A 27,318-nucleotide genomic window follows, 5' to 3' on the forward strand; every position below is an offset into this window, starting at 1 on the left:
AATATCTCGATGACCTTTTATCTCTGGAGTCACGACAGTCACGTGACTACCATCTCCTCACGACACGTCAGTCAAATAATTTTTGTGCTTTCACTACATTTTAGTTGTATGACACTCTTTTTGAAGCCCCCATTTAATGTGACTGCAGTTCTGCTTAGCTTAAATTGTGAGTAATGAATTCAAGCATTGTATTGCAAGTCTATTCCATCACAAGGTCACTGCTGAATTTAACAAAGAATTATTGCATTAAAAAAATAATATAAAAGCTTATGACTTGTTTAAGGTCACAACTCACTGGTAAGGTGCTAAAGAGATAAAAATGTTAGTCTGTGAACATTTATTGCTGGGTCCAAACTACAAATCATGACAATTGACATACCTGGATGTAGCAGTCATAATTGGAGGCTTAATATTATCACATCTATCATTACTGTAGCCACAGTGCCCTGCCTGTCAATCAGAAATCCCCTCCTCCCTGGATCTCATACACATCACTCATCTCCGGGCTCCTCTCTTTTGCATGTCTGCACATGGTGCAGGGTACTAGACTTGTTTATAGTGTGTGTGTGTGTGTGTGTGCACGTGTGTGTGTGTGTGTCTGTGTCTGTGTGTCTGTGTGTCTGTGTGTCTGTGTGTGTGTGTGTCTGTGTGTCTGTGTCTGTGTGGCAGATATTTTCCCCATCCGTAGTGTAACTCTTCAGTGCAAACAGCATGGATCAGAGCGTGTCCGTACCTCATCTATTAGTCACACTGTAGCCTGTATTTATTTTGTCAGCTGAAATAGAATTGTGCTGAAAGTGATCTTTGGTTTCAGTATTCCATTAGGGTGCTGGGTGACTTGATGTCGTGGGTGCATTTGGTCATTTCAGACCTGCAGGCCTTTCAAAGAAAGCTAAAAGGCTCCTTTGTTGATTTCCTATGATCTATGGGCCATTATCTTGTCTCCCGCAATTATGGAATGTATTTTTTGGGAGAGTTTGAGGTCAGCTTGCGAAGATGAGGGTGTTCTCTCCTGTAATGTCATAACTTCTGTTACTGCCTGTGTGGTTTGGGAAGAACCTCAGAAGTTGCAGACTTTGTTATTTACGATAAGGATAAAGGGAAAGCCAGAGGCATTTGATCTTCTGCCAAAAGCATGCTCAGACACGCAGCTCAGGAAGCACCTGGGGGAGACCTAACAGTCCTGAGACCAGCCCCCAACAGTGTGTTCAAAAACCCCATCATCTGCAGACCTGAGAGCACTGTTACCTCCACAGACCTGAGACCAGCTCACATCATTGTGCTGAAAACCCTGTCATCTGCAAAACCCCTTACCTCACCAGATCCAAGACCAGCTCACATTATGTGCTTGAACACCCCCATAATCAACCGTGTGTTAATGATCTCTGCACCCACAGCCCCGATGAAATTGTATTTCTCAGCGCTATATTTTATTGTCAGGAAATTTCTGGAGTTCTCACTAATGGATTATACAGGAATTGTCTGCTTAAACTGATTCTCATAAAATTTGAATAGGAGTAATACAAAAAACAAAAGTGAGATTCCCATGAGACAAATGAGAAATGCACAAATGGAATCCTTGTCTTGTATAGAGTCCCTAACAATGATGTATTGCCAATATTTGAGATTTTCTTCCCAGGAAAAGCCCAATATTATGCACAGAAGATCTAGTAAGCTGTAATGAACTGTATAGAACTATCTCATATGGAGCCAAAATTGAGTTATATATTTCTCAAGAGTAAAACCTGAGAATTGCGCTCTCTTATGACTCAGAGTGCAGTCTGATGGTCTCATTTTGGTCTCAGGGAAAATGAGTTTTCCTGGCCTCTGGGAGTTCACACCCGATTGCTTAAAAGACCACAGCGATCTCAGACCCGAGATCTGCTCACAGTGGAATGCTGTAGACCCCACCCTCCTGTAGGGTATGCAGACATGGGGTCTTTTGTTAGCTTGTCAGCGTCATGAAATAAGGCACTTGCTAAGGAGACATCAAGGTAACTCAGAAACACCCAGATGAAAAATGCCTTTTGTGAGAGTCACTGTGGACACAGGGAGTCACAGGGATAGTACTGTCTTAATCGATGGTTCATGATTATGTGATGGAACTCCCAGACTAGGGTGCCTTTGTTAATACTGGAATGTGTTGATTGATGTCGTGCTCGTGTCCCCCCCCCCCTCCCCCTTTTCCTCCCCTTTCTCTCGCCCCGCCCTAGAATGCCAGTGCAACCCGCAGGGCTCTCTCAGCACCGTGTGCGACCCGAACGGCGGTCAGTGCCAGTGTCGCCCCAACGTGGTGGGCAGGAACTGTGACACGTGCGCCCCCGCCACCTTCCTGTTTGGGCCCAGCGGCTGCCGACGTGAGTTTGGAAACATTTCCTCATTTTGGGCTCAACACCGTCGAGCTCAGATGCTGAGATACCACTGTGGCGAGTTGTTTTGCAAGGCTAGAACCACAACCACCTTTCCATTGTTTAGTCCAGTGCCTGTATGAACTATACATTTCCCATATATATATACATTTGTTTATTGTGAAAATAAACAGGATTCAACTGGAAAATTAATCTACTGTGGTCTAGAAACCTCTACGGCTAGACATGAACTTATTCAGCCCTTATTCATTGTCTGTCTTTGTCTCTTTACCTCTTTCAGCCAGTGTATACTGTATCCTCAGATACTGTTAAGTTTATCTCAGGCATCTCAAACTCCAGTCCTGGGGAACAGTGGTGTCTGTAGGTTCTTGTGGTTTCCTTTCAGTGCAGCCAATTTAGACCTTTGGCTCTTTTGCCAATTAATGTCTTAAATTAAGTACTTATGTGCTGAAATGCACCAAGCCAGCAGAGATCTTGGGCTTAGTCCCTTAGCACTCTGTCACTGTTTCTGCATATTAGCTTGGCTGTCTATGCTGTGGCAGTCACAGACTTAGCCAGGGCAGCGTATACAATGCTTATTCTTTATTACAGTAGCTGGGCGCTGGGTATCTACTGAATCGAGTCCGTTTTAGTAGCGCACTCAATGAAAGAGTCTGGAGTCATGTAAGGCTATAACGGCAGTGTGAAAATGAGACTGTGTGCATTACTGGCTTGCTTTCTCGTGAATGGCTGAGCTAGCGCCACCTGTGCGTGTTAGCGCATAGCGCATGTGAAACAGGAGTTTAAAACGCACCCTTCGATGCTCTCCCCTCTCCCCCCGAAAACCGCAGAGTGCGAGTGCAACCCCCAGGGCTCGGCCAACGCCTTCTGCCAGCAGGCCACGGGCCAGTGCGAGTGCCTCCCGGGCACCTACGGGCGCCAGTGCGACCGCTGCCTCCCCGGGCACTGGGGCTTCCCCAACTGCCGGCCCTGCACCTGCAACGGCCACACGGACCACTGCCACCCCCAGACCGGGGAGTGCCTGGGCTGCAGGGACCACACCGCCGGGCACAACTGCGAGAGGTGCGCACCCCCCCCCCCCCCTTCCCTTTTCGACACCGCTCATCAGAACCCATACCCTGGGGAAGTGTTCATCTGGAGATACCGAGCTCTTAGATATGAATGGACTGGGTGAATGCCTTTGAGGTGCTGTTTCTGCCTGGTGCATCCATCTGAACACTTCTTCCTGTAGGGCTTGTTTTTATATGGAGAATGTAGAATTACAGGGTTTGTAAGATGGTATGTTGAACAAAAAAAACGGGAATATACCGGGTCCCCTCTTAACATTGTTTTATGTTGCATCTGTGTTAGTTTCAACATGTTTCAGGTGTTTAGTGTTGTATAGCATGTTTAATCTTTAATGTTCTGTCCCATGGTAATAAATTTATTGACAAAAATTTCTGAACTTTATAGTTCAGTTGTATGCCCTTTCACTAAAAAATGTTATCGCAAGCCCCAGAAATCTACCAAATAAATTTTATTTTAAGGCCAAGCACATTTCCCTTTAAGTAGAGTAAAGCGGGTGTCCCTGCTGTTCAGTATGTTGAGTAGTGAATGCTGAACATTGTTGGGCTGAACACTAGCTGTACACCCTCCGCAGACGTGAGTGGTGCACCAGCGACGGCTCAGAATGTTTCTCACCCCAAATGATCCTGCTCCCCTTTCGCCTGCAGGTGTTTGGGTGGTTACTATGGAGACCCAGTCCTCGGTTCCGGAGACCACTGCCGCCCCTGTCTCTGTCCGGATGGGCCGGGGAGCGGCCGCCAATTTGCCGGGGAGTGCTACCAGAGTTCCGAGTCTTACCAGGTGTTCTGTGTCTGCAGCCAGGGACACAAAGGTAGCAATCACCTTCTTACATAACATACTGTATATTACAGGCTTTGAGCTATTGCAGTCATTTACCTGTTGGTGATATCCTTTTAAAGTAATGTGTGGTTTTTAAAAAAATTTTTTTTACTGCTTTTCTAACTCAAAGTAGACAACCGGTTATACAGGTCCACACTGGTTAATTTCAGAGTAAAATATGCTATTATACAGTGTAGTGTTGTATAATAGTATGGCATGTACGTACATTGGATTTTCAAAGTGACCTGTTTCCCCTCTGAGAACCTAAGTATACAGGGAATTAGTATGCCAAGATACCCAGTCATTTATTTTTAAAGAAAAACACAGGTACAGGTACATCGATATTGACATCTCAGTATTATCTGACATCTACCAGACAGTCTGTTTCTCTCTCAAAATCTCTTTCAATCTCTCTTGTTCTGTTCTTTTTTCAGTCAGTAACTCAGTTCCGCCATTTTTGTCTTCAACTCAAAGTGCTTAAAAGCATAGCAAGACAGTAACATGAACCCACAGTCAACAAAGAGCTAAACTGCTGAACTGGTGTCTTCCAGACTAAAACAATTATCTCTTGCTCTCCTTCTCTCTCCTCTCTCTCTACAGGTGCCAGGTGTGACGAGTGTGCGCCCGGTTACTATGGAAACCCCCACGCGGCAGGCGGGCAGTGCCAGCCGTGCCAGTGCAACAACAACATCGACATGCTGGACCCAGGGTCATGTGACGCCCGCACGGGCGTCTGCCTCAAATGCCTGTACCACACCGAGGGCGAGGGCTGCCGCCGCTGCAAGCTGGGTTACTATGGCGATGCGCTCACCCAGAGCTGCAGAAGTGAGTCACTTAACCCGTCCTGCCAATAGCACTTAATAAGGGCTTGGCTCAGCCATTTGACTAGACTGAGGTCAGATTGCTTAATCGAATGTTCAGTGCAACTACCTTGTCTGCCTCTACTAAAAAATGCTTGTTTGTAAGTTTGGTGGCTTTTAATAATGTGGCTGTTTTTTGGGGTTTTGTGTACCATTAAAAACTTTTGTTCAGTTTTTTGGTTCAGTGCATAAACCAGCGTGACATAGACATTGTTATTTTGGCTAAGTGGGGGCTGGAAAGCAAATAATTTGAATAATTATTGCATATATAAGCAAACACCGTCTTTATTTTTGTGTGTGTGTGTGTGTGTATTGAGTTTTATGAATTGTCTGAACTGAACGTAAGCGGCTGCTGTGCTTTCCTCCAGAGTGTGTGTGCAACCACCTGGGAACAGCGAACGCCACCTGCCCTTCAGTGGGCGAGTGCCACTGCGACCTGGGCAGCGGGCAGTGCCAGTGTCTCCCCAACGTGGCGGGGCAGAACTGCGACCGCTGCGCCCCCGACACCTGGAACCTGGCCAGCGGGACCGGCTGCCAGGCCTGCGACTGCGACCGCACCCACTCCTTCGGGACGTCCTGCAACGAGGCAAGCCCCAGCTCCCCCCGTCCCGATTCAGCACTGATCAGGAACAGGGGGTTGCCCCTGTCCACACATGCCGACCCTATCCATTATGAGCTAACAGGCTAGGCTAATCCTAGGTCAGCACAGCTGTTGAGATGCACCGTGAATACTGGCCCAGGTCATGGCTCCGAGCAGGTCTGTAGCCCCTGGCACTGTATCCCCATCACATTATCACTGGAAGGAGGAACCACATACTGAATGGGACACACATGGTGTCATTCTGCATGTACAGGTTCAACAGTTCAACTTGAAGGGGAAGAAATTCAGTGTGAAAATGCTTCACTGTGGAATATATATTCTGTATGTATATTTTAAAAATTAAGATTGATTTGGAAGGAAAAGCTTTCAGACAGTCCGTGCAAATTCTTGGCAGACAAGGCTGATTCAGCGTCTTTCCATACAGTACTCAGTCTGCCCTGTTAGTTTAGATTTTATCTACTTCCCCTCTTTGGGGTTTTGCAAAGATTAGATTGTGCTCCTGAGAATTCTTGCACTGCACATTTCCTAAATTCCCCCCAGACACTGTGGAGATGGGAACACACACTTTGTGCGTGATGATGCAGCAGTGTGTATTTTGTGATAAACGCAGTGTGCTGTGTGACAGTGCGGCAGTGTGTTTTCTGTGATTAGACGGCAGTGCGTCCTGTGTGTTGAAATAGTGTGTTCCTTCGGACCGCATCAGTGTGTGTAGGTGTGTGCGATAAGACAGCAGCGTGTTATGGTTGATACCACGTCGTGTTAAATTCTGCTATAAATCGTTGTGTTCTGTGTTTTACAGCTAACGGGACAGTGCTCCTGCAGACCAGGATTTGGGGGCAGGACATGTCGGGAATGCAGAGCGTTGTTCTGGGGCGACCCCGAGGTGAAATGCAAAGGTGAGCTTCTTTGTTATTTTATTATTTTTTTGCTTGGCAGAAGCCATTTTCACATATCTGGCATATTATCAATTTCTATGGTCTATTTCACTGTGCAGCTGGATCCAGGCAGACATAAATAAGGATGTGCTGGTTTTATCTTTTCCTTCTGGATCCATATCAGGCGTGTTACTGAGTACTTTCAAACTATGCACGGATTTGGCAAACTGCTCACTGGCCTCATTTAATATTTGATGGAAGTGTCCCTCCGCTGTTGGAGTGTTCTGGTTATGTCCTGTGATGTCACAGCACAGAGCTCTGTGTGGGTGGCATTGCCGCAGTGAGGGGGAAGCAAACAAAAGCTGAACTCTGTGTCACACCCGTCTGTCATCGGCCCAGTTCGCTGTTAGCGTCCGGACTGCAGTGCAGCTTTAAACCGCATTCTGTTGCTTTAGGTGAAAGACTGGAGCTGAAAGACTGGTCCCGCAAAGTAAACAGGGATGGCAGTCCCCCTAAGACAATGGCTCGCATTCCTGCATTGTGACCTCATGCCATTTTGTGCTCAACTATGTGTGAAGGACACAGGCAGCAAAAACATATGTTTCACGTCAAATCTTGTTCTTTTCTGCATCTAATGAAATCACGGTGTTGCAATTTAAGGAATTATGGGATCTCAGTTGCTCAATATTAAGGAAACAGCCACTACACTTAGATTGAATAAACAGACGTGATGCCTTGAAGTTAACTTATGTTTTATAGTTTTATACGAATAGCAGAGCTTTCATAATGTGACTCTTTCCTAGAAGTTATGGGGTAAGTTGAGTGCTCGAAGATGTATAATCCCGCGGAGACGCGCTTCCAAGTGTGTTGTTGTTACGGTTTTAAACACAGAGTATGCGAGCGCGTAATGAATGTGTTCCGCGGTGCCTGCTGCTTACAGTGAGGCCCTGGAAAGATTACCGTGTCTCGTTCCCAAGCTAAACAGGTTCCTCTGGGAACGCGGGCAGTTCGGCTGCGGAGTGGGGCACCCCCCCGCCCAGGCCCGGTGCATGACGGCGGATTGAGACCAGATGTGCGCTCGCACCCGCTCTCCCCGCCGCTTCCGCTGCGAACGCGCGGCAGATCTGTCCGAGCCTCACAATGCGCCCGCCCCCCTCCGCGCGCGACAATGCGCCCCTGTGTTCGGACGGGGCGTTCCGCGGGACTGACCCGCACAGTGCACGTCAGCTGACAGAAAGGGCTCCTTTGTTCCTCCCCATAATTACGGAGGCCCCTACTGCTCCCGAGGAAAGGTCAATGGATACTGTACATGCATGGAGTTCCAGCTCTGCTGAATTTCAAGTATTCTTTTGTAATATTACTGAGCATACAGTATCTGTGTGTGTGTGTGTGTGTGTGTTAGTTACAGACTATATTATATATTATATAATTACATAGATATTGTAAATTGGCTAGGTTAGATATTGTGCAGATTTTGCACTGTGTCATTAAGGCCCTTTTTTTGTAATTTGACCATAAATACACATTTTGTCCATTGTGAGGTATTCACTGCCTTGCATTTATAAAAATGCTCTCGAGAAACTGGAAAGGGCCACTTCCTGCGAGAAGATGACTGACCGCCATGTATTATTAGATTTTTCTTGGGCATACCCGTCCTGCTGATGTGAAACCAAGTTTAAGAAAACAAATCTTTTTCAGCCAGCTGTCCCAGGAGCATCCTGCATCACTCTCTCTCATGTTAAATATTTCACAGTAGAAGGCCCTGTTTTCTCTTGGTCTAGGTCCCACATAGTGTTTTTTCCAAGGGATATGTTGACTGAATCATGGCGGGGGCCACATTTTTCCAGCGCTTCTTCTCACAGAAGAAGAAGGTCCCCGCTGACTGATGTGTTGACTGTTGTTTAGAGAAGCGGAATGGAACAGGAAGGCAGCTGTTGTCTCTCCAGGATAGAATTACCCTTTCATCTCTCAGTGTTTGCTTACCCTTAATCGGGTGAGTTTTTCACCGTTGAGATTTGACTTTTAAAATCACTTTTTACATCCTGGTCTTAAAACAATGACTTGACCGTGGAAGTTGCTCTGTTTTGAATTAGTGCTTTTTTTAAATACAAAAATTCTGTTTGAATATCTTCAGGTCTTGAACTGTTTTAAGTACACATAACAGGCCCAATATGCAGTGCCTCATGGCATAAGCTGCAATACATGTAACCATAAAGGAAAAGAAGCTTCAGAATAGAAGTTAGCTTGCCCATCTTTGATCGATTTTTGTAGATCACCTAGCTTCTTAAGGTTGAAATCAATCCATTAGTTGGTGTGGGCCAAAATGTGGGCCCGCTGTAAAGTCTTCATTTTGCTATGTGGTTCTGTTATGGAACCGTACAAAAATGGCAGCCATCTTAAATGAGCTGTGGCATGAGAACCTGGTTTTGGGAGCTGTGTCAGGATTGAACTGTTTGCTTTATGTTAGCTTCACACTGGATGATGGGGGATATGCAGTCCCTGTTCCGCAGGAAATTATATCCCCCCGAGCACTGATCCTAGATCAACATTGACCTTTGACATGAAACGGAGAGGGAGCTGGATTTGGGGGGGGGGAGTACGTTGATGCTGAGTTAAGGCTTGTTGTGACAGGAGGCCCTTGGATTCTGGGGGGGTCGGAGGATACCCAGCCCCCACCACTACGATGGGAGTCCGTTGGGGGCTCTCCAGAGAAATTCAGAGAATTTTCCTCTGCATGCCTCATTGCGATAATCTTATCACACTTTAACGTGCTGCAGATTCAGCCTGTCGAAGGCCATCTCCCACAGCAAGTCCCGTGAAATTAATTTTCTTGTTGAAATACGGCTTCACGTCATTTCAGACCCATCTCAGAGTAGTACTGTAACTCACTCCCATTGCTGGGTACTGTACTCTGGGAGGCGCTATAGACCACTGTCTGCCCAACCATCTCGCCTTAAAATACCTTTTTCCTACTGCCATATGGACGTTAATTATATTAAATGATGCTGACCTAAAATTCGTGAACTCATGCTTTTTGCTGCTAATCCGTCTTAATTTATCATGTCCAATTAGTACTCCCTGATGTGTGCCATGTGTCTTTGTTCGTGCCATGCTGTTTAATTTGTTATGCGAAATATGTGCCGTTTGATGAATGTCATGTGATTGCGTCAGTCTATAGTTAGAAACCGAGTTGGTGTTCTATGGTGTATCGAAAGCAAATTCCACCAGTTGTTGCTGTGTAGTCATTCAAACAGACTGACTGAGTAGAGAATTTGTGTTCCTTTTTTTACTGCCACTCTTTGTTGCTGGTTTTGAAAAGCTTTTCTCGTCTATTCTAGTCAGTTGTAAAATGTGTTGAATCTGAGAGGTAAGGATCAAGGTAAGGTTTGAAAGAATTCACTAGGTGGTAAAGTTCTCACATCTGCATGAGGTCTCCTTTCCTTGGTGAGGTTTACTCAGTAGTGGTCACCTGCTGTGTTTCAGCTGTGCTGTAAATGGTTTTTGGGGGGAAGGGGGGAGAGGGGTAACGAATAAACCGAAAGTAAATATTGACACCCACACACCTGGCTGTTGTAAGCACTAAAATGAGTTGCATGGCAACCAGAAGCTCTTTAATGTTTTGTTGGGGATGAGGGGGGTGGTGTGTGAACAGCCAGCCATTCAGATGGAGAGCACCATCTCCAGCTCACTCCACTGACCATCCATGTCGGAACAGCGGGAAAGCACTAAACCATTCAATCACATGCAGTCCATTTGTTTTCATAGACACTCTTTGGGTGCCTTGTTAAGATGGATGCCTGAAGATCTGTACATTGTCCCTATGGCTTATTCTGGCCACTTTTGTTTTCCTTTTGTTTTCGTGGAATTCCTGAAGTGACATGTTGCTCTGGTGACTACATCTTCATGCTGTTAGTGGGTGTATGTCTGTGTAAGTTTAAACCGGGGGAGGGAGGCAGGAATGTGTTGGCCTGGGGGTACGGGTGCTGTGTGTGTGTGTGTGTGGGGGGGGGGTTTGAGGAGTCTATGCCACATGTTAGCCACAGCCCATTTGTTCCGCACACCCTCCAAACGGCCCCCACCCAGCCCCCCCCCCCCCCCCCGCCCTCCAGGGCTTTGAAGAGAGACTGCCTCTGCCCGCCCACTAATTCGGCTTGCCTGTCGCCCCTGGGGTGGCTGAAAGCCAGGGGCCTGCCGTCTGCACCTCGTTACCACCGGCAGGGCCGTGGGCCTCGGCCGGGTGAGGCTTCCGTGCGACGGCGCCGTCTGAGCGCGCTCCGTGAAGCCAGCTGCAACGCTGCATAAAACCCGAGTCCCGTCTGCCGTTACTTCCCTGCGGGGGCTGGGTTAGCGGGATTAAACCGAACAACATGACTCCGCCTTCACAACGAGAACAAAATCAGAGGCCAGCACACGAGGGACACCTTCCAAAAAACCTTTTCCCTAACATTAGTATTCTAGAGCCGGAGAATTTTCCTCACTGACCCAGCTGTACAAGTTATTTGTCTTTCTTTAATGGAAAAGATTTAGGACCTTGTTTCTGGAATTTCCATCAATTTCGCTGGGAACTGAACATAACGGTCGTTCATGATGTGGTTCAAGGTTGGGCTTGTAAGAAATGCTGGCCTTTGTCTGTTGTTTCACAGTATTGCTGTGAGTACCTTTCCCTCTGTGAAATACTGTTGGTTTTAATAAGACCCCTGCAGTGAATACGCTTGTTTTATTCTGCTCTTAAATGAGCTCATTTAACACTGCAGGTACATATAAGATCTGAGCAGAGCTTCAAGTCTGTCTGTTAGTCTGTCTGCACTTGCAGAGTGAGTGTCCTGTTTGATCCAGTGGCTTTCTTCCTTTTTTTTTCTTTTTAGAATATTCAAATATCAAAGAGATTTTAAATCTCAATGAGACTAACCTGGTAAAATAAAGTTTAAATAAATAACTAAATAAATAAATTCTGAAACTTAATCAGTGAAGTGAGTTACTGTTGGCTGCCTTTATGTCAAACTCCAAAACATCAGTAATGACGCATTCTTAATAAAACTGCAAAGTGGAAGTGGCACTCTCAGCACTCACGCAGGCTTACTGTGTGACACGGTTCTCTCGCTACCTTTCAGCGTGCGACTGCGACTCCCGGGGCATCGCCGAGGAGCAGTGCAACAAGACCACAGGCCACTGCGTGTGCGCAGAGGGCGTGTCCGGGCCCCGGTGCGACTCCTGCGCGCGGGGCTACTCGGGCGAGTTCCCCGACTGCGTGCGCTGCCACCAGTGCTTCGCCGACTGGGACCTGGTCATCAGCGACATCGCCAACAAGACGCAGCGGCTGGTGGAGAAGGTGGACTCCCTCAAGGCCAGCGGCATCACCGGGCCCTACCAGCAGACCGTCAGCAACATGGAGCAGAGCGCCAACTCCATCAGAGCCATCCTGGCCCAGAACCCGGCCGCCCAGCCTCTCTCCGAGATCCAGGACCTGCTGGTACAGGCCAGGTACGTTCACCTCGCGGCTCTGAGCTCTGGTAGCATACTAACTGACCCCATTTTGCAGCTGTTTCAGTGCTAGGGCTGGCTTGGCCCAATAGTCACAAGGTCGAGCCTTGCTTATGTCATTAGCTGATCATAACTGTGGGAAAGAAGTGGTTGGCCACAACTGGCCTCATCAGGGGTTGGTTGCATTTAAGTTCAGCTAGGGTTTCTTTGGTTACTGCTGCATTAGTTCTATCCAAAATGCACGGTGCTAGAAACCATTTCAGACCCTTTCTCAACAATACAAAATATATTCTCTAATTGTTTGCACTGCTTTCTGAAAATCCCCATGTGACATTTTACCTTTTGTTATTAGCCCTTTACTTTAGACTTTAAAAATCAAATGGCATTTATGAGTCCTGTTCTCAGTTCACTTGAGCACCCATTCATTGCATCAATGTTCTATGCCCTTCTATTTATCATCCCCCAGCAATGGAAACTTACATTCATGTCTCATCTGTTTGTAACAGTGACCTGATGGCTGAAATGACCAACAAGCTGAACATCACAGAGGACACCCTGAGCCAGATCTCAGGGGATGACAACAGCACAGACACCAAACTGGACTCGCTCAACGAGGATGCCCAGAAACTGGACAGGACGGTTAAGGAGCTGCAGGACCAGGTGGAGTTTGTGAAGAATTCTGACGTTCGAGGTAGGATAAATTCTCTTAAAATATCAGAGATATCAGAGGCATTATTACACTTGAGAGACGGTTTAGTTTCTGAAATAATGTTTATTGTGAACTTTGAGTGTCTAGGTTGATACGATGTGGAAATCATTAGAAACAAAAAGAGGCTAATTTTACTATCCACTATAGCGTCTTTAGCACCATCCCCAAAGAATAATGCTCCTTTTTGTCTGAAGTACACTATGAATGCAGTATAGTAGGAATGTAATTGATGTTCACGTTGTGTTTACAGGAGCAACCGACAGCATCAACAAATACTTCCAGCAGTCCATAGATGCTGAGGCGCGCGTGAATGCCTCCACTAGCGACCGTGACAATACGGTCCAGCAGTCCGCCAACCTTCGCAAGACCGTGGAGGACAGGATGAACAAGACCAAGAAAGCGTTCGACACGAGACAGGAGGAACATGCCAAGACACTGGACGACCTAGCCGGTCAGCTGGAAACCCTCAACCTATCAGAGCTCAGCGACAAGGTAAAAAAAGAAAAATTCTGAGGTTTTATTTTTTTACTACTCTTCCACATTTTGTGGAATTTTATTATGGACTTTAATGTTCTTGTAACGTATTGTTTCTTGGAGGCTGAGGAAAGTCTGTTTATTTTTAAACTTGAATAGAATGCCAGTGTATTGGCAGTGAGGATTTCCTGAAATCATATTGTAGTTTGGTTGAAGTCGTTGGTCCCACAGTTGTTCCGTGACATGTGGAACTATGCGTGTCCCCCTGCAGACGTGCGGAAGCCCGGCTGGGTCGGAGTCATGTGCAGACTCTCCCTGCGGGGGTCTGAGCTGCCTCAACGAGGACGGGACCAAGAAGTGTGGGGGCGAGGGGTGCGATGGGCTGGTCACTCTCGCTCACAACGCCTGGCTGAAGGCCAAGGACTTCGACCAGGAGATCATCAATGCCCTGGAGGAAGTGGACAAACTCTCTAAGATGGTGAGTATGGTTGCAGTCTTTACACCAAGTCACTCATCTCTGTGGGCATCATTCTTGAAGATGTTTTGTAAATATAAAGATCAGATCTACTGATCAGGACCGAATTACTGAAAAAGACCCACTATTAAGATCCAGTCTGCAAATTATTTTTGAAGACAGTATGTGGACCTATTTGAATTACTAATTACCAGGATAATTTATAATTACTCTGAGCATATCATAGCTTTTTTTGATTGTGACCGTTGTTTGGGCTGAGAGATATTTCGGTCTATTTTGAATGTGTAGTTTTTATGGAATTAAATTCTGTACCTGTAAGTGGCCCAACAGGGCCGTTGTGTCCTGGTAAATCTGAGGGTGCTGTTCCTGAAATGGTGATTCCCATGCCCAGGTGTCTGAGGCGAAGGTGAAGGCCGATGAGGCCAAGCTGAACGCTCGGGAGGTCCTGCTTAAAAGCAACGAGACCAAACAGCGCGTGGACCAGAGCAACGAGGAGCTGCGCAAACTGATCAAGCAGATCCGAGACTTCCTCACACGTACGAGCCACCCTAACCATTTACTCATGCTGCATCCCTCCTGCAACTACTGCCCTGCTTATCACCAATACAGGGAGACCCTGAAAACTATGCAATTTCTTCCTCTTTGAAACAAATTCTTTGTGGGGGACAAATGCTCTACTGTTGTGTTCTGCACAATGAAAATTTGTCAGTTTTCATTGTAACCCTCTGTGCATCTCCATGGCGAACACAGAGGACGGAGCGGACCTGGAGAGCATCGAGGCGGTAGCCAATGAGGTTCTGGAGATGCAGATGCCCACGACGCCGGCACAGCTGCAGAACCTGACGGAGGAGATCCGGGAGAGGGTGGGCAGCCTGTCGGACGTGGAGGTGATCCTGAACCAGAGCGCCGCTGACATCCAGCGAGCCGAGAACCTGCTGGCCCAGGCTCGCAAGGCCAGGTGAGGGGAGGGGGGGCGCAGCAGGTGGGCCGGTGATTGGTGGGTCAGGAAAGGGGCAGTGATATAAGGGTGAGGTTAGGACATGGGGCAGGGATATAGTGGTCAGGTTTTTATAGGAAAACCAAGGTGAGGTAGGGGCAAGTGTGCCAGACTTGCATACTGCACACAGTAGATGAAATCACGATTCCACCGAAACTGAATCCACATGCTGAGGCACAGGCACATTTGATGTGAATACAGCCATTTGTTTGTAGTTGTTTTGTCTACGTCTGGTTCAACAGCCTGGATGCTCGGTCTGTTTGGCTTATGCCTGCCTGATGCACTACACCCCAAGAGAGGAGTCAGAAGATAGTATCAGAATGGAGGGAGATGTCCTGTTGTGTCCCCCGTATATTGCGCTGTGCAAGATGCTGAACTGCCGTGAATGTGCCGCAGCAAAGAGGCTACAGACGTGAGGGACACGGCGAACATGGTGAAGGAGGCGCTGGAGCAGGCCGAGCGCGCTCAGAACGCAGCGTCGGAGGCTATCGAGCAGGCCACAACCGACATCAAGGGCACCCAGGACCTGCTCACCTCTGTGAGTCACTTGGGATCGGGGGGGGGGGGGGACCAGGAACTAAAAGGCTATTTGGGGCTGTGTAAAGGCTCCGTGCTGTAGGAGGGCTGCGTGAAGCAGGGGTGCCCAACCCTGCTCCTGTAGATATACTGTCCTGTAGGTCTTCACTCCAAAACCAACAAAGCCCACTGCATTCAACAGCTAGAGATCTCACTGGTGCTGCTAATTAGCAGAATGAGGTGTGCTACATTAGGGTTGAAATGAAAGCCTATAGGATGGCAGGTCAGCAGGCACGGGGATGGGCAGCCCTGGTGTAAAGGCTGTGCTGTATGGGGGTGTGTAAAGACTGTGCTGTGCTGGGTCGCAGGTGGAGTCGGAGACGGCGGTCTCGGAGTACAGACTGAACAACGCCACCCAGAGGCTGCAGCAGCTGGAGAGGGACGTGGCCCTGCTGAAGCAGAAAGCCATTAGCAACACGTTCAGCGCCGAGCGGGCAGAGAAATCCACCGACTCCACCAACCAGGTCGCAGAGGACGTCAAAAAGGTGCGTGCCTCTCCGGCCCCGGCCCGTTCTGTCCCACTGTGCGCAGGTTTAATGCTAATATGCTGGGAGACTCACACAGTCTTACACAGGGACATAAGCAAGTGGACATTCATCAATGCTGTTCAGGTTATACTAAAAACATGAAACTGCAATGCCTGGCTTGGATCCATCACATTTGCTTACCAAATAATCTCAACAGCTTCCTTTAGCAAATGCTACTGTACTCATTTGTGTAAGATTTTTTATTTTGGTAATTATCCTATATATATTCTAATTTAACAACTGGGCATTATAGTACAATAATGTAGCTTATTATGGTTGAGTTAAAGGTTACTTTGTTTTTCATTCCCCCCCCCCCCCCCCCCCAAGATCACATTGTCATGGACTGTTAATTTATTCTGCTCTTGCGCCCTCTGGTGGTCGTTCTGTATGATGACATGACCGTTAACTCATCAACAGGAGCTGGACACGGAGCTGAAGCAGAAGTACAGCTCGGTAGAGGATCTGATCACACAGAAAGCAGAGGGCGTGGCTGAAGCCAGGAAGAAGGCGGAGCGGCTGCAGCAGGAGGCTAAGGAGCTGCTGACACAGGCCAGCAGTAAGCTGCAGCGGCTGAAAGGTAACTGTGGACACACACCTGGACACCTTTAAAATGCTACCCATCAGCAGCTACTCCAATGCAATACACACATGCTCCCACAATGAAAAGTCACTGTCATACACACCCTTTTCATAGTGCAGTCAACTGCACATTTACACAAACCCCCGACGGATACCTCACCAGCGAAAATCTCGTTTTTTTCAGAGCTAGAGAAATCTTACGAGGAGAACCAGAAGACTTTAGAGGACAAGGCCAGCCAGCTGGTGGAGCTGGAGAAGTCAGTGAAAGACCTCCTGCAGGAGATCAGTCACAAAGTGACCGTCTACAGCACCTGTCTGTTTTAACCTTCAGTGCAAGACTGCTAAATAACCCTCGCACCCGGTGTATCAAATATTTAAATTTTATACCTCACCCACAAAAAAAGACTAACCCATTTTCTGATTAAAACCTATATGGCAACAATGTGAAAACTATATTGAAAAACAAATTTTCAAAAGAGTATGCATTTAAAAAGCTCATAAGCCAAAGTTTTTAAAACTGAAAAAGAATGTAAACGTTTTAACCGAGAGACTGCAAAAATGTTTTTGTTTTTTTTTTTTTTAACTGAAACTTATTTTTTTGTATTGTATGCAATGTGAGAAGGCAATATCACAATTAACGGACCAAAGTTGATAAATAAAGCTACCCCTTTAAATGCAAGTCTCTCCGTGTGAATGAAGCCTTTGCACATTTTGACCAGAGCTTACAATGATCATAGCCAAATAGCAAAATCACCACTGGTTGGACCAAGTCTTATCGCCCCCTGGTGTTCGGTTCTCCTCACTGCACTGCTCAAACGGAGACTGGTAGATTAAACAGAAGTTCCACACCATCACGCTTTGTAGTTTTTATTTCTGTAGTTCTGTAGTCCTGTCTGCACGATTTGTAAACCATGCACCTAATAACCCAAAAACCCAGTCTGAATATTGTGTTTTACAGTCGTACATACAAGCCTGGTGTTTAAAGGCCGAAGCCTTTTAGCATCAGTCATCTCCATCTCTCACCCAGAGAAAAGGGATGGGTCCTTGAGCCCATCTCAGCTGCGACTTCAAAGTCCTCTCTAATGTCAGCGGGAAGTACACACACATTTGAACATTTTAAAGTCGTTTCTTAAAACAGTGAAACTATGAACAGTGAAAGCGTAGCTCCCATCAAACGCTTGGGGATTAAGAATTTTGTACACGGATCAATTGACGACAAGTCTTGGGTAAATGAACTGGAAAGTGCTGCGGTGTGGGGCCACACAGGCGCACTGTGGCCTTCCCCTCCCGCGTGAGAAAGGAAGGCTGATCCTCAGTCCTGGATTCAGGGCCCAAACCCCTTTTTTTTACCGAGAGCATTTAAATAACATAACTAGTTTCGGTGCAGGACAGAGGGGTGCTCGGTGTATGTGCGCGCACCGTCCACCCACAGGGCCTGTCCCCCCACGAATGTGCGTGTGTACAGTTCAGACTTCAGGATATATATGTATGTACACAGACCGACGCAGCTTTAGAAGTTAATCGCTTTTCCAAACGAGGCCGCTAGGTTGGCTTCTCGGAAGGCTTCCGATACAGTCTGAAAGAGAAGAAAGGCAGCGGTTACCCCTCAGACCTGTAATCATTTAATATGCACACTCATCTGCCTTCAGGGTTTCTACTCAAATTAAAGATGGCTTAAAGAAACTCTGGAGCCTGGAATTGCAAGGCAAGTATTAGTCATTTTTATTAGCAATACTGGCACCCTGCCAGTGCAGGAGTTGGTATGAAGTTAAGCAAGTTAACTGGCAAGAAAGAGTGGTTCCCCCAAAGATTTTGGCGATTTCCCATATTTGACCTGTTTAAAAGATATAATGATGCTCTATGCTTTGTTAGATAATCTTATCTAGGGCGAGTTGCACAGCTTGCCTCTGCAAGTTAACCATCGCTGCATAGTTAGTTTGGGGATCCCTGCTTTGGCCCTGCCCCCATATTAATCAGCAGCCTCCTATTGGGCCACGCCTAATGAGGTGAGGGCTGTGGACTCACCGGGTGGGCGTGGCACACTCGGGCGATGTCCTCGCAGGACGCTCCGTACTCCATGGCCAGCGCAGCCTCGTTGATCATCTCTCCCGCGCCCTGCACACGCACACACACACACCGGATGTGAGCAGGTCTGTAATGCAAGTGCTAAGCAAGCCCTGCCCAGCCTGGTTTCAGCCTTCCAGTGAGAGGAAGCCCCACAGCATTATGTCTGCTGGCTGAGGACACAACCCAGCGTTTGTCCCGGTGTATATCCATCTGCCTTTTTACCCCCCAAGAGAACCTGCATTTCAGTTTCTAGCTCCAGGAAGAGAGAAATGTGGACGGTTTCCAAAACCCAGTCTTAAAAAGCATGCGTGTCAAACTTAAAGCTAGCAGGCCAGATGCAGCCACCCACTAATTTTGATCCGGCCCAACACATCAACCCAGATAAATCAATTTGGGCCTGTGAAACAGTGTGGACGTTTGGTCTGTGGCACTACTCAGTCGCAACACAGAGTGCACAGCGTTCCCCCCCCCCCCCCCCCGGCAGGAAGGAGAATCCCGCGATTCCCGTCGGACACTCACGGATCCCAGGATGTGAGCCCCCAGCATCCGGTCAGTCTCCTTGTGACTCAGGATCTTCACCAGCCCGTCCGTGTCTGCGTTGGTCTTCGCCCGGCTGTTGGCGGCGAACGGGAATTTGCCGACTTTGTACGGAACGCCCTGTGGAACGGCATTTCCAAAATAAAATTCAACAGACATTGCTGGCCCAACAAAAAAAGTAAACAAACCGCTTACTCACGTATAGACAGTCTGCAGCTATGTAGCTCATCCACGCAACACAGGGACATTCACTCAGCCTTGAACACAAGCTGACACGCATTTCCCAGCAAACACAATCAGCAGCAGAATGGCATCGCCCACTTCTCTGCACTGTGTAATGGAACACTGTGATTTAATGGTGTAAATAATGAAAAAAACAATTTTATCAAAAATAAGGCACATGAATTATATATCATGCATGTTCTAAACTGTGTCTCTCTGTATGGGACTGTCTGCTTGTATTTTTAATGTGTAATCTGTTGTAACCACTTTTTTCTGTTTCTCTGTTAAGCCCCTCCCCTTAGGGAGGTGGAAGTAGACCCCTCTCCTCTTATCACCAAGGCCAAACATCATGCCAGCAGACCAGAGTCTGTGTGACCCTCACACAGACTCTAGTCTTAAATATTTTTTTTGGGCTTTTCAGCTTTTTATTGGACAGAACAGGGTAGAGAGACAGGAAGAACAGGGGAAGAGAGAGGAAGAGACGTGCGACAAAGGGTCGCGCGGTCGGACTCGAACCGCCAACGTCGCGGCTCGTAATGAGCGTGTGGACAGTGCTCTACAGGCTACGCCACGAGACACCTCCGACCCACACAGCCCAGGCTAACAACATGCGAGTGGAAAAGTACTGGTGTGAAGAAACGAAGGAGTGTGTGTGCCCCTTAGAAAGTGCATAAATTGAACACAGGAGCGCCCACCTCCTCCTTGACCTGCTCCTCGTTCTTGCCCACCCATGCCACCTCGGGGTGGGTGTAGATGACGGAGGGCACGCAGTTGTAGTCGATGTGCACGGCTCCGCCCGCCATGCCCTCCACGCAGATGATGCCCTCGTCCTCCGCCTTGTGCGCCAGCATGGGCCCCGCCACCACGTCGCCGATGGCGTAGATGCTGCAGGACGGGAGGGCCAGGGGTCACAGGTCAAAGGTCAGGGTCATGCGGCTTCTCAGAGCTTAACTATTCCACATCTACCCACAATCCAACAGCAATATTTATTTTTAATATGCATCACATGTGGATGGTTAACTGCCAGTGACCAAAGAGCGAAATGGGACTTCTGAGCATTGCCGTGGACTTCCCAGAACTATTTATAATGTAAGCACTGCATGTTTTGGTTGCTGGAGCCTTTCTACTGAACCCCAGAGGAAAGGCAATATGCCTTCAGTGTAATGAGCAGAAGTACGTGGCTAATGAAGCTACGGGGCTAATGGCTGCTACACCAGGGCAGGTTAAGCCTGGGGAGAGGGGCGCACGGCGTACCTGGGCACTTTGGTTTGGAAGCGGTTGTTGACGGGGATTCTGCCCCTGTTGTCCAGCTCGATGCCCACCGCCTCCAGGCCCAGGTTCCCGGTGAAGGGGCGTCGGCCGATGCAGACCAGCAGCACGTCGCACACCAGCGTCTCGTTCTTCCCCCCGGCCGCGGCCTCCACGCTGAGGAGGAAGTATGCGCAGGTTAGCAGCGCGACGCTAACCGGCTACCTTTTCAGCCACAGTCAAAACAGCTGACCGCACATGCTCAGGTCTATTAACCGGGTCACAAAACGCCAGGCACACCAGCTGAGGTGCAAATAAGGAAGTGCAGCCAAGGAGTGTCCATTTCCAACCCCCTGAGGGACTGTGGTCAATTGTGCTTCAACTTAATGATTAATTTATCTTGTTACCTATTACACAAAATAAAAGGTTACACAGTCATCGTGACAAACATTTACGTACAGTATATGCATACAGTGAATTAATTGTTGAGTTAACTCAGAATTAAAAGCCAGCAAACATGACCCTTCACTCCCTTTGGAAGGAGGCCCCATGTCCCGGCCTGTGGGGTAATTCTTAATGATCCATTACCGCTTGGTCCAAACCGCGATAGCTTGATTAGCGGGCGCGACTCACGCCACGTTGATTTTTCCATCCGCCGTCTTGGTGGCGCCCATGACTTTGGTGCCCAGTTTGAACTTCATGCCCTGCTTCTGCAGGATGCGCTGGAAGTTCTTGGAGATCTCCATGTCGATGCCCATCCCCCCGACGTGACCCAGGAACTCCACTGCGGTGACCTTAGAGCCCAGGCGCTGCCACACAGAGCCCTGGGGGGGGAGGCGGTCCGTCAGCAGGAAAAATTAACATGTGTGGGCGGGGTCACAGTATGTGTGTGTGATGTCATAATGCAACCAGCTGTCTTCAGCTCGGTCACCATGACAGCATGAGGACACACACACTCCGAATGCAAATAACTGATTAGCAATTCTATATACAGTAGACCCTCAGAGATACAAAGCTTTGGAGAATGGCGTTTGGGAACTTAAAAAGAGAAGTTAAAGTGCTCCAAGTCACATCTTTAAGTTTTTATTGGCAGTCAAGCCGAGACAAGTCCGTGCCAAAAGAAACGTGCATCTGCCAGTAAAAAATTTAAAGACCTGACTGCGAGTGCTGTTCTTCTCATAAGCAATATACATTCCGTAGATGAACAATAAATGAGTCACTTGAAGAGCTCCCACTCACTAGCTCCACACCAATGACTCCAGCACCGATCACAATCAGCTGTTCTGGAACACTCTTCAGGGAAAGCGCCCCGGTAGAGGAGACCACGGTGTCCTCGTCTATCTGCGATAAGACCATCAGAGAAGAGCGTTACTGCTCCAAAAAACACCAAAACACTTCCTTAAGACAAGGCCGTGCTGACAACCCACTGGTGTTGACGCGATTCAAATTCAAGTTTAACACATTTACTTATAAATATGATCCAAACACTGGTATAAACTCAAAGTCCTCAGACGCATGATCAGATATCAGCTCGTAATCAGTGACTGGATCTGTAGTGGTGACCTGTACCTCAATTCCAGGGAAGGGTGTGACCTCTGACCCGGTAGCGATCAGGATGTTCTTGGTGTTGATGACCTGCTGGCTGCCGTCGCTGGCCGTTGCTGTGACCTCATTCTTGCCTGTAATTGCCCCAAAACCATTCACGTGTGTCACCTTGAAAGATTAGCAGGGAAAACAGTGACCACAGTTATTGCTTTGCAGAAGAAGAAAAAAAAAAAGTAAAAATAACCAAGTGTTAGGTAAGAATATTTTCTCTTAGCAAAACTAAAAAAGCCTTAGAATTATAAGCAGCCTCCCAAGATCTGGCTGTTTGATAACTGTACTGCACCCTGAGCGTGTTTTAAATGAGTGCAGCCTGCGACTGACCTTGTTCTGTTTGAACAGGTGGGCGATGCCCCCCGTCAGCGCTTTGACTGCCCCACTCTTCTGCGACATCATCTTCTCAAGATTCAGCGTGAGGCCTGAGACTAAGCCAAACAAGACAGAGCAGGTTAGCTGGATCAGCAGCACATGCAAAGAGAACCTTGGTAGGGTTCAATACAACAACACTGCAAGACTGAAAAACCAGGAGGTTATTCTGAACTTACTTTCAATGCCCCTGCTCTGAAAGTCCTTCCCATGTGCCAAGTGATACAGATAAGAGTTGTTCAGCAAAGCCTAGAAAACAATACCACAGATAAAAATGCTTGAATGCCTATATTTCACCCTCCAACTGATTAAGAATCCACCCCCACTTAGACAAGCGCCATTTTCCCCATGATAGCTTTAACAACCTACAGTATCTCCTGCAGGACCCACTATACAGCAACCTACGATATCTCCTTTAGGTCACTATGCAACAACCTACGATATCTCCTTTAGGACACACTATGCAACAACCTACGATATCTCCTTTAGGACACACTATGCAACAACCTACAGTATCTCTTCTAGGACACACTATGCAACAACCTACAGTATCTCTTCTAGGACACACTATGCAACAACCTACAGTACCTCCTGCAGGACACACAATGCATATTGGTATAACTAATTAAACAAGTCAGAAATGTACACAACCAGTAGGAGCACGGTTTTCACCTTTGAGGGAATACAGCCAACGTTCAAGCAGGTTCCTCCGAGAGTGTCATTCTTCTCCACACACACTGTCTGAGGTGATAAGCATACGGGATAGATCATACAATTTATTAGCTCTGAAAATCATATTATTACAACAAAATAGACCTCTTACTTTACGACATCCCGGTATACCAGCACTACTCAACACCAGGTCCCTCGTGCTGCAGTTTCTGCAGGTATTTGCTGCAACCATGCACTGCACCACCAGATTTCACCAATTATTCTACCTCCTTGGTGCAGGAAGTAAGCTCATTAGTGAAATCAGACAGTGCAGTGCATGGTTGGAGCAAACACCTGCAGACACTACAGCCTGCAGTACCTTGAGTTGAGTAGCAGTGACAAGCACATGTTCCAAGGTGACAAGTGGCTCACATGGAATTTGAACTCACAAGCTTGTGAGAACGGCCCTGACCTACACAGAATTACCTTGAACCCAAGCTGGGCCGATTTGATGGCAGCGACGTATCCTCCAGGCCCCGATCCCACCACCGTGACATCGGCCTCGACTGCAAGACAGACCAACCAGACTTTGTTCTCGTTTCACACACGCACACACAAAGATTTCTCTGAGTAAATTAATGAGATAGTGTCCGGTTCGAACCAGCAAAAAGAACCCGCAGAGATAGGGCAAATGAACCAGATGTGATTAATAGATATTAGAAAGATAGGTAGTCTTACTTTGTGCTTTGTCAGCATAGGTTCTGACTGATAACACTGCAGCTCCATGGAGTTTGGATGGCAGCTGATGACCCCGCTGAGAAGACAATGTCACGTGCAAAGAATCTTTCAGACTGATTTGGGATTTCAGATTCAAGTACATTAAGCAAAGTACATTAAGCAACTGAATTAGCTTCATATGGAACTTCGTTGGCAACAATACAACATGAATGGAATGCAAAAAAGGCACAATTAGCCAGTCAATAACAGGCCACAAATTGCATGTTAAATAATGAGATAGAGGTCAGCTATATGACGGCTACATGCGATATTACATAATGTCTCAGATGTATTAGGTACCATTACAGAATTACTGTCATTTACTGGTTGTCAACATTTAAGCGGTTAGAATGCATTTATTTTAAAATTCAAAACTTTCACGGAAGGCAAAGCAGGCCAGAGCTTAACTATACAAAAAAGGGCCTGTTCGTGGTGGACTGCGCGTGGCCCTCTCGGTTCTGTTAAAACCCCAAAAATATATCCAGCTAGCCAACTGTTCTCAAGAAAGAGTAACATACAAAACGACACTTGAATTAGTTCGCTGCCCACCGAGATTATTAACCATTCTCTTCATGAGTTCGGTTAGAACACAGGACAGATCTACGGCTTATATACATCTGTGGTTTCTCCTCCAGCATCAATGAAGCGTCACTGCACTAAAAGGAAATTGTTCATTTGTGCGTTAAGAATTGCTTGACTCTCAACAGTAGCTACAATCCTCCTGAAATGTTGCATGGTTATAGCTACAACGTAAAAACCTGACTTTCAATACAGGCTAAAGGAAACTAAGCCACAGAGACTGCGAGACCGTGGTCGGACACTGTCATCACAGGTGAATAAATTAATCCTTCTCTTCCTGGTACATTTTCTGTATGACACACGCGCCACTGCCTAGCAATGCTTGCGGATATAAATATTTTCGCTAATTCAACGTTATCGATAGCTAGCCAACTACCGGACAGCAAGCTACCAGCAGGATTTTGTGCATGACATTTCTCTGGCTAACTTCAACTAAGCCTAACACACCAGCGATCGCTAGATAGTTACAAATCGAAGCAAGTGAGAGCTAACATTAGCGGACTGCTGTCAGCTAGCTTGCACACACGCAAATCCTGATGCTATGCGTAATTGTTTGTCAGCTGGCAGCAAAAGTACCACACTGGTTTGCTACGTGGCTAGCAGACGTTAGCACAGAAACGCTACGTTAGCCAGTTAGCTAGGCCTTGTAATGCATCAGTCAACAATGATAAAAAGCATTACAGAAATCATTTCAAACTGTCTGGCTATTGAGAATAATTCTAACCGGTTCTGACGAAAGTTTATAAGCATTTACCTTTGCTAGAGTACGATATAACCAGTTACAACTCTGCATTTTTCCTGTCTGTGCCGATCTTTATGGCGTAACCTACAGTGCGTCCAAGGACTCCTTAATGTGCGCTTGCGCATTATGGATCTTCGTCGCCTCCCTCTGACGTAGTGGACTACCGTCTTTGGGTTTAAAAAATATTTTTTAAATGTAATTCTGTTTAACATCGTGGCTTCTGTGTCACTCTTGATTTGAGAATGGTGCCAAGCCTTGTTATAAGCAACTTCAGTAGTTCCGCTGTTCCCAGCCGAACGATGTACTACAGTGCCTGGACCAATCCTAGCGTACATTCAAGGGTAAATCCAGGTACTTCATGAATGGGTCATTCAAGGATTATTTTCATGTTCTGTATTACGCGCATACAGGTTATTGTGCCAGCCACCTAACAGAAGCATGTCCCTATTCTAACTACTGCACTTATTAGGGATAATAAATTTAATATGAGAGAAGATGTTCATTAAGATTCCTGGTCATGGAATTTGGAAATGCTTTCATAGTATTTTATGAACATCCCTGACCAAGCTTGAGACATTAACTATGTGCATTCACCATCACAAAACCATGTTATTCCTGATATAAACCACTCTATTTGATATTCAGGTCGTGTTTCTTTGATGGTTTGTCATTTTCAGTAGCTAGTGAGAACTCTAAAAAGCCAGATACATGACCTCCCTTCACTCTGCCTCTGTGTTTCCAGAGGAAGGGCTCTCTTGTCTAATTTGTATTGTGGTCTGTGGTGGTTCTGCGGTCTGTACAAGTATTGTGAGATTTGATGACTAGCTGTTTTCGACTCCAAATAGACTCACTTTTTGCAAAGACTGGGGTTATTATAATGGTCACTTATAAAGGAGCCTTTTCAGCCAACTCACCCAGGAGCCCAAACGCATTAGTGTTCAGTGTCTGTGCCATGATTGGCCCTTGTCAGGATGACATCAGTTGTTGTGTCATCTCTGCTCACTGCTTTGGATCGGTGCAATGAACATGTCACTCTCTGCCAAAGATCAGAGAACAGACCTCCATAAAGCCCACCCTGGGGTGCTGATTGGGTCTGAATGGGGCTCAGTGTGAGCAGAACTTGTAGAACTGTCTAAAAAAGGGCAGAACCAGAGGGGAAGAGTGAATGCAAACCCTCTGTGCAACATCAGTGAATAGGTTTGATGTGCTGTTGCCATGGTTTCTGCCAATGCACCAACAATCCATTGAGGAGTTTCAGATAGCTTTCAGAACTGCAGATGAACCCCTGACGAGCACTGATGTATAATTTTGAAAGAACTGTGATTTGTCATGTGAACATAATATGTCTTTTAAATTTTTTATTTATGTATTTATTCATTCATTCTTAACTGCACGTATGAATCACTTAGATGAATACATTTGTCAAGTCCTTAAAACTGATGTTGTTTCAACAATAGAAGTGATCTTAATCTTGCATATTTGTGTGAGAGTACTTTTTACAATGTTTTATGTTCCTCTAAAATAGCATCTTACTATATTTACAAATGATGTGCTTCTCTACTCTCGTGGTTCCATACTTTTGAACTATGTTGTATTTTCTAGGCATGAACACTAGATGGTGCTGTTTAAATAAGATATAAATAGCACCTGAGTTCATGTAAGGATTCCTTTTACATCCACTCCAGTGTTTTGGGTTCAACAGTGCTCTGCATTCAGTGTTATGCAAAGCATTAGGTTGAAATTATCTGTGAATAACAACGAAAAATAAGCATTTTCCATGGCAAATACATTTTGTTAAAATACTAGGCCAACTAAACTAAATTGTTAAAGGGGGTGTGAAGTCTTTAGGGATTAGCTAAAGTGGAGCACTCTTTTCTTTACAGATACATGCATTTTTTGTTACTGTATCACACAGGGAAAAGAAACAATAGCAGTCTCCCTTTGTGAGCCTACAATGCTTATTCTGAACTAGTCATATGATCTTTACATGTTTGCTGAAGAAAAATACTTGGGCTTTGGTCATATGAAACGAGGTAATGACGGACATGCATGGCTGTCCTAGTGAGGTACTTAACTTGATTTGGTTCTTGCGTTCCCTTAGTTGCCTTGACGAAAAGTCT

The 27,318-nt window shown here is 46.6% G+C and overlaps 2 protein-coding genes across 2 annotated transcripts in view; one reads left to right on the forward strand and one right to left on the reverse strand.

Moving 5' to 3' along the window:
• Nucleotides 1–17,086, forward strand: part of lamb1a (laminin, beta 1a) — a 29,307-nt gene extending 12,221 nt beyond the window's left edge. Inside the window, exons 18-33 of the mRNA XM_035425796.1 lie at nt 2,214–2,357; nt 3,200–3,431; nt 4,082–4,245; nt 4,854–5,078; nt 5,482–5,699; nt 6,514–6,610; nt 11,701–12,070; nt 12,577–12,761; nt 13,030–13,271; nt 13,525–13,731; nt 14,120–14,264; nt 14,479–14,686; nt 15,122–15,263; nt 15,610–15,786; nt 16,246–16,405; nt 16,592–17,086. Coding sequence (XP_035281687.1) covers nt 2,214–2,357; nt 3,200–3,431; nt 4,082–4,245; nt 4,854–5,078; nt 5,482–5,699; nt 6,514–6,610; nt 11,701–12,070; nt 12,577–12,761; nt 13,030–13,271; nt 13,525–13,731; nt 14,120–14,264; nt 14,479–14,686; nt 15,122–15,263; nt 15,610–15,786; nt 16,246–16,405; nt 16,592–16,731 — 3,056 coding nt within the window. The 3' untranslated portion in view covers nt 16,732–17,086. The remainder of the gene's footprint in view (nt 1–2,213; nt 2,358–3,199; nt 3,432–4,081; nt 4,246–4,853; nt 5,079–5,481; nt 5,700–6,513; nt 6,611–11,700; nt 12,071–12,576; nt 12,762–13,029; nt 13,272–13,524; nt 13,732–14,119; nt 14,265–14,478; nt 14,687–15,121; nt 15,264–15,609; nt 15,787–16,245; nt 16,406–16,591) is intronic.
• Nucleotides 17,087–17,258: 172 nt separating this feature from the next.
• On the reverse strand, nt 17,259–25,353 carry dldh (dihydrolipoamide dehydrogenase). The gene is made up of 14 exons (XM_035425797.1): nt 25,211–25,353; nt 23,839–23,914; nt 23,587–23,666; nt 23,122–23,190; nt 22,629–22,698; nt 22,408–22,508; nt 22,051–22,194; nt 21,721–21,822; nt 21,115–21,305; nt 20,488–20,658; nt 19,929–20,118; nt 18,994–19,131; nt 18,433–18,522; nt 17,259–17,983 (listed from the first exon to the last, which is right to left on the reverse strand). Exons 1-14 carry the CDS (start codon nt 25,247–25,249, stop codon nt 17,918–17,920), a joined length of 1,527 nt encoding a protein of 508 aa, XP_035281688.1. The 5' UTR covers nt 25,250–25,353; the 3' UTR covers nt 17,259–17,917.
• Between the last annotated feature and the right edge of the window lie 1,965 nt (nt 25,354–27,318).

The sequence above is a fragment of the Anguilla anguilla genome, chromosome 7 (assembly GCF_013347855.1).
Source record: "Anguilla anguilla isolate fAngAng1 chromosome 7, fAngAng1.pri, whole genome shotgun sequence".
Lineage (NCBI taxonomy): Eukaryota > Metazoa > Chordata > Actinopteri > Anguilliformes > Anguillidae > Anguilla > Anguilla anguilla.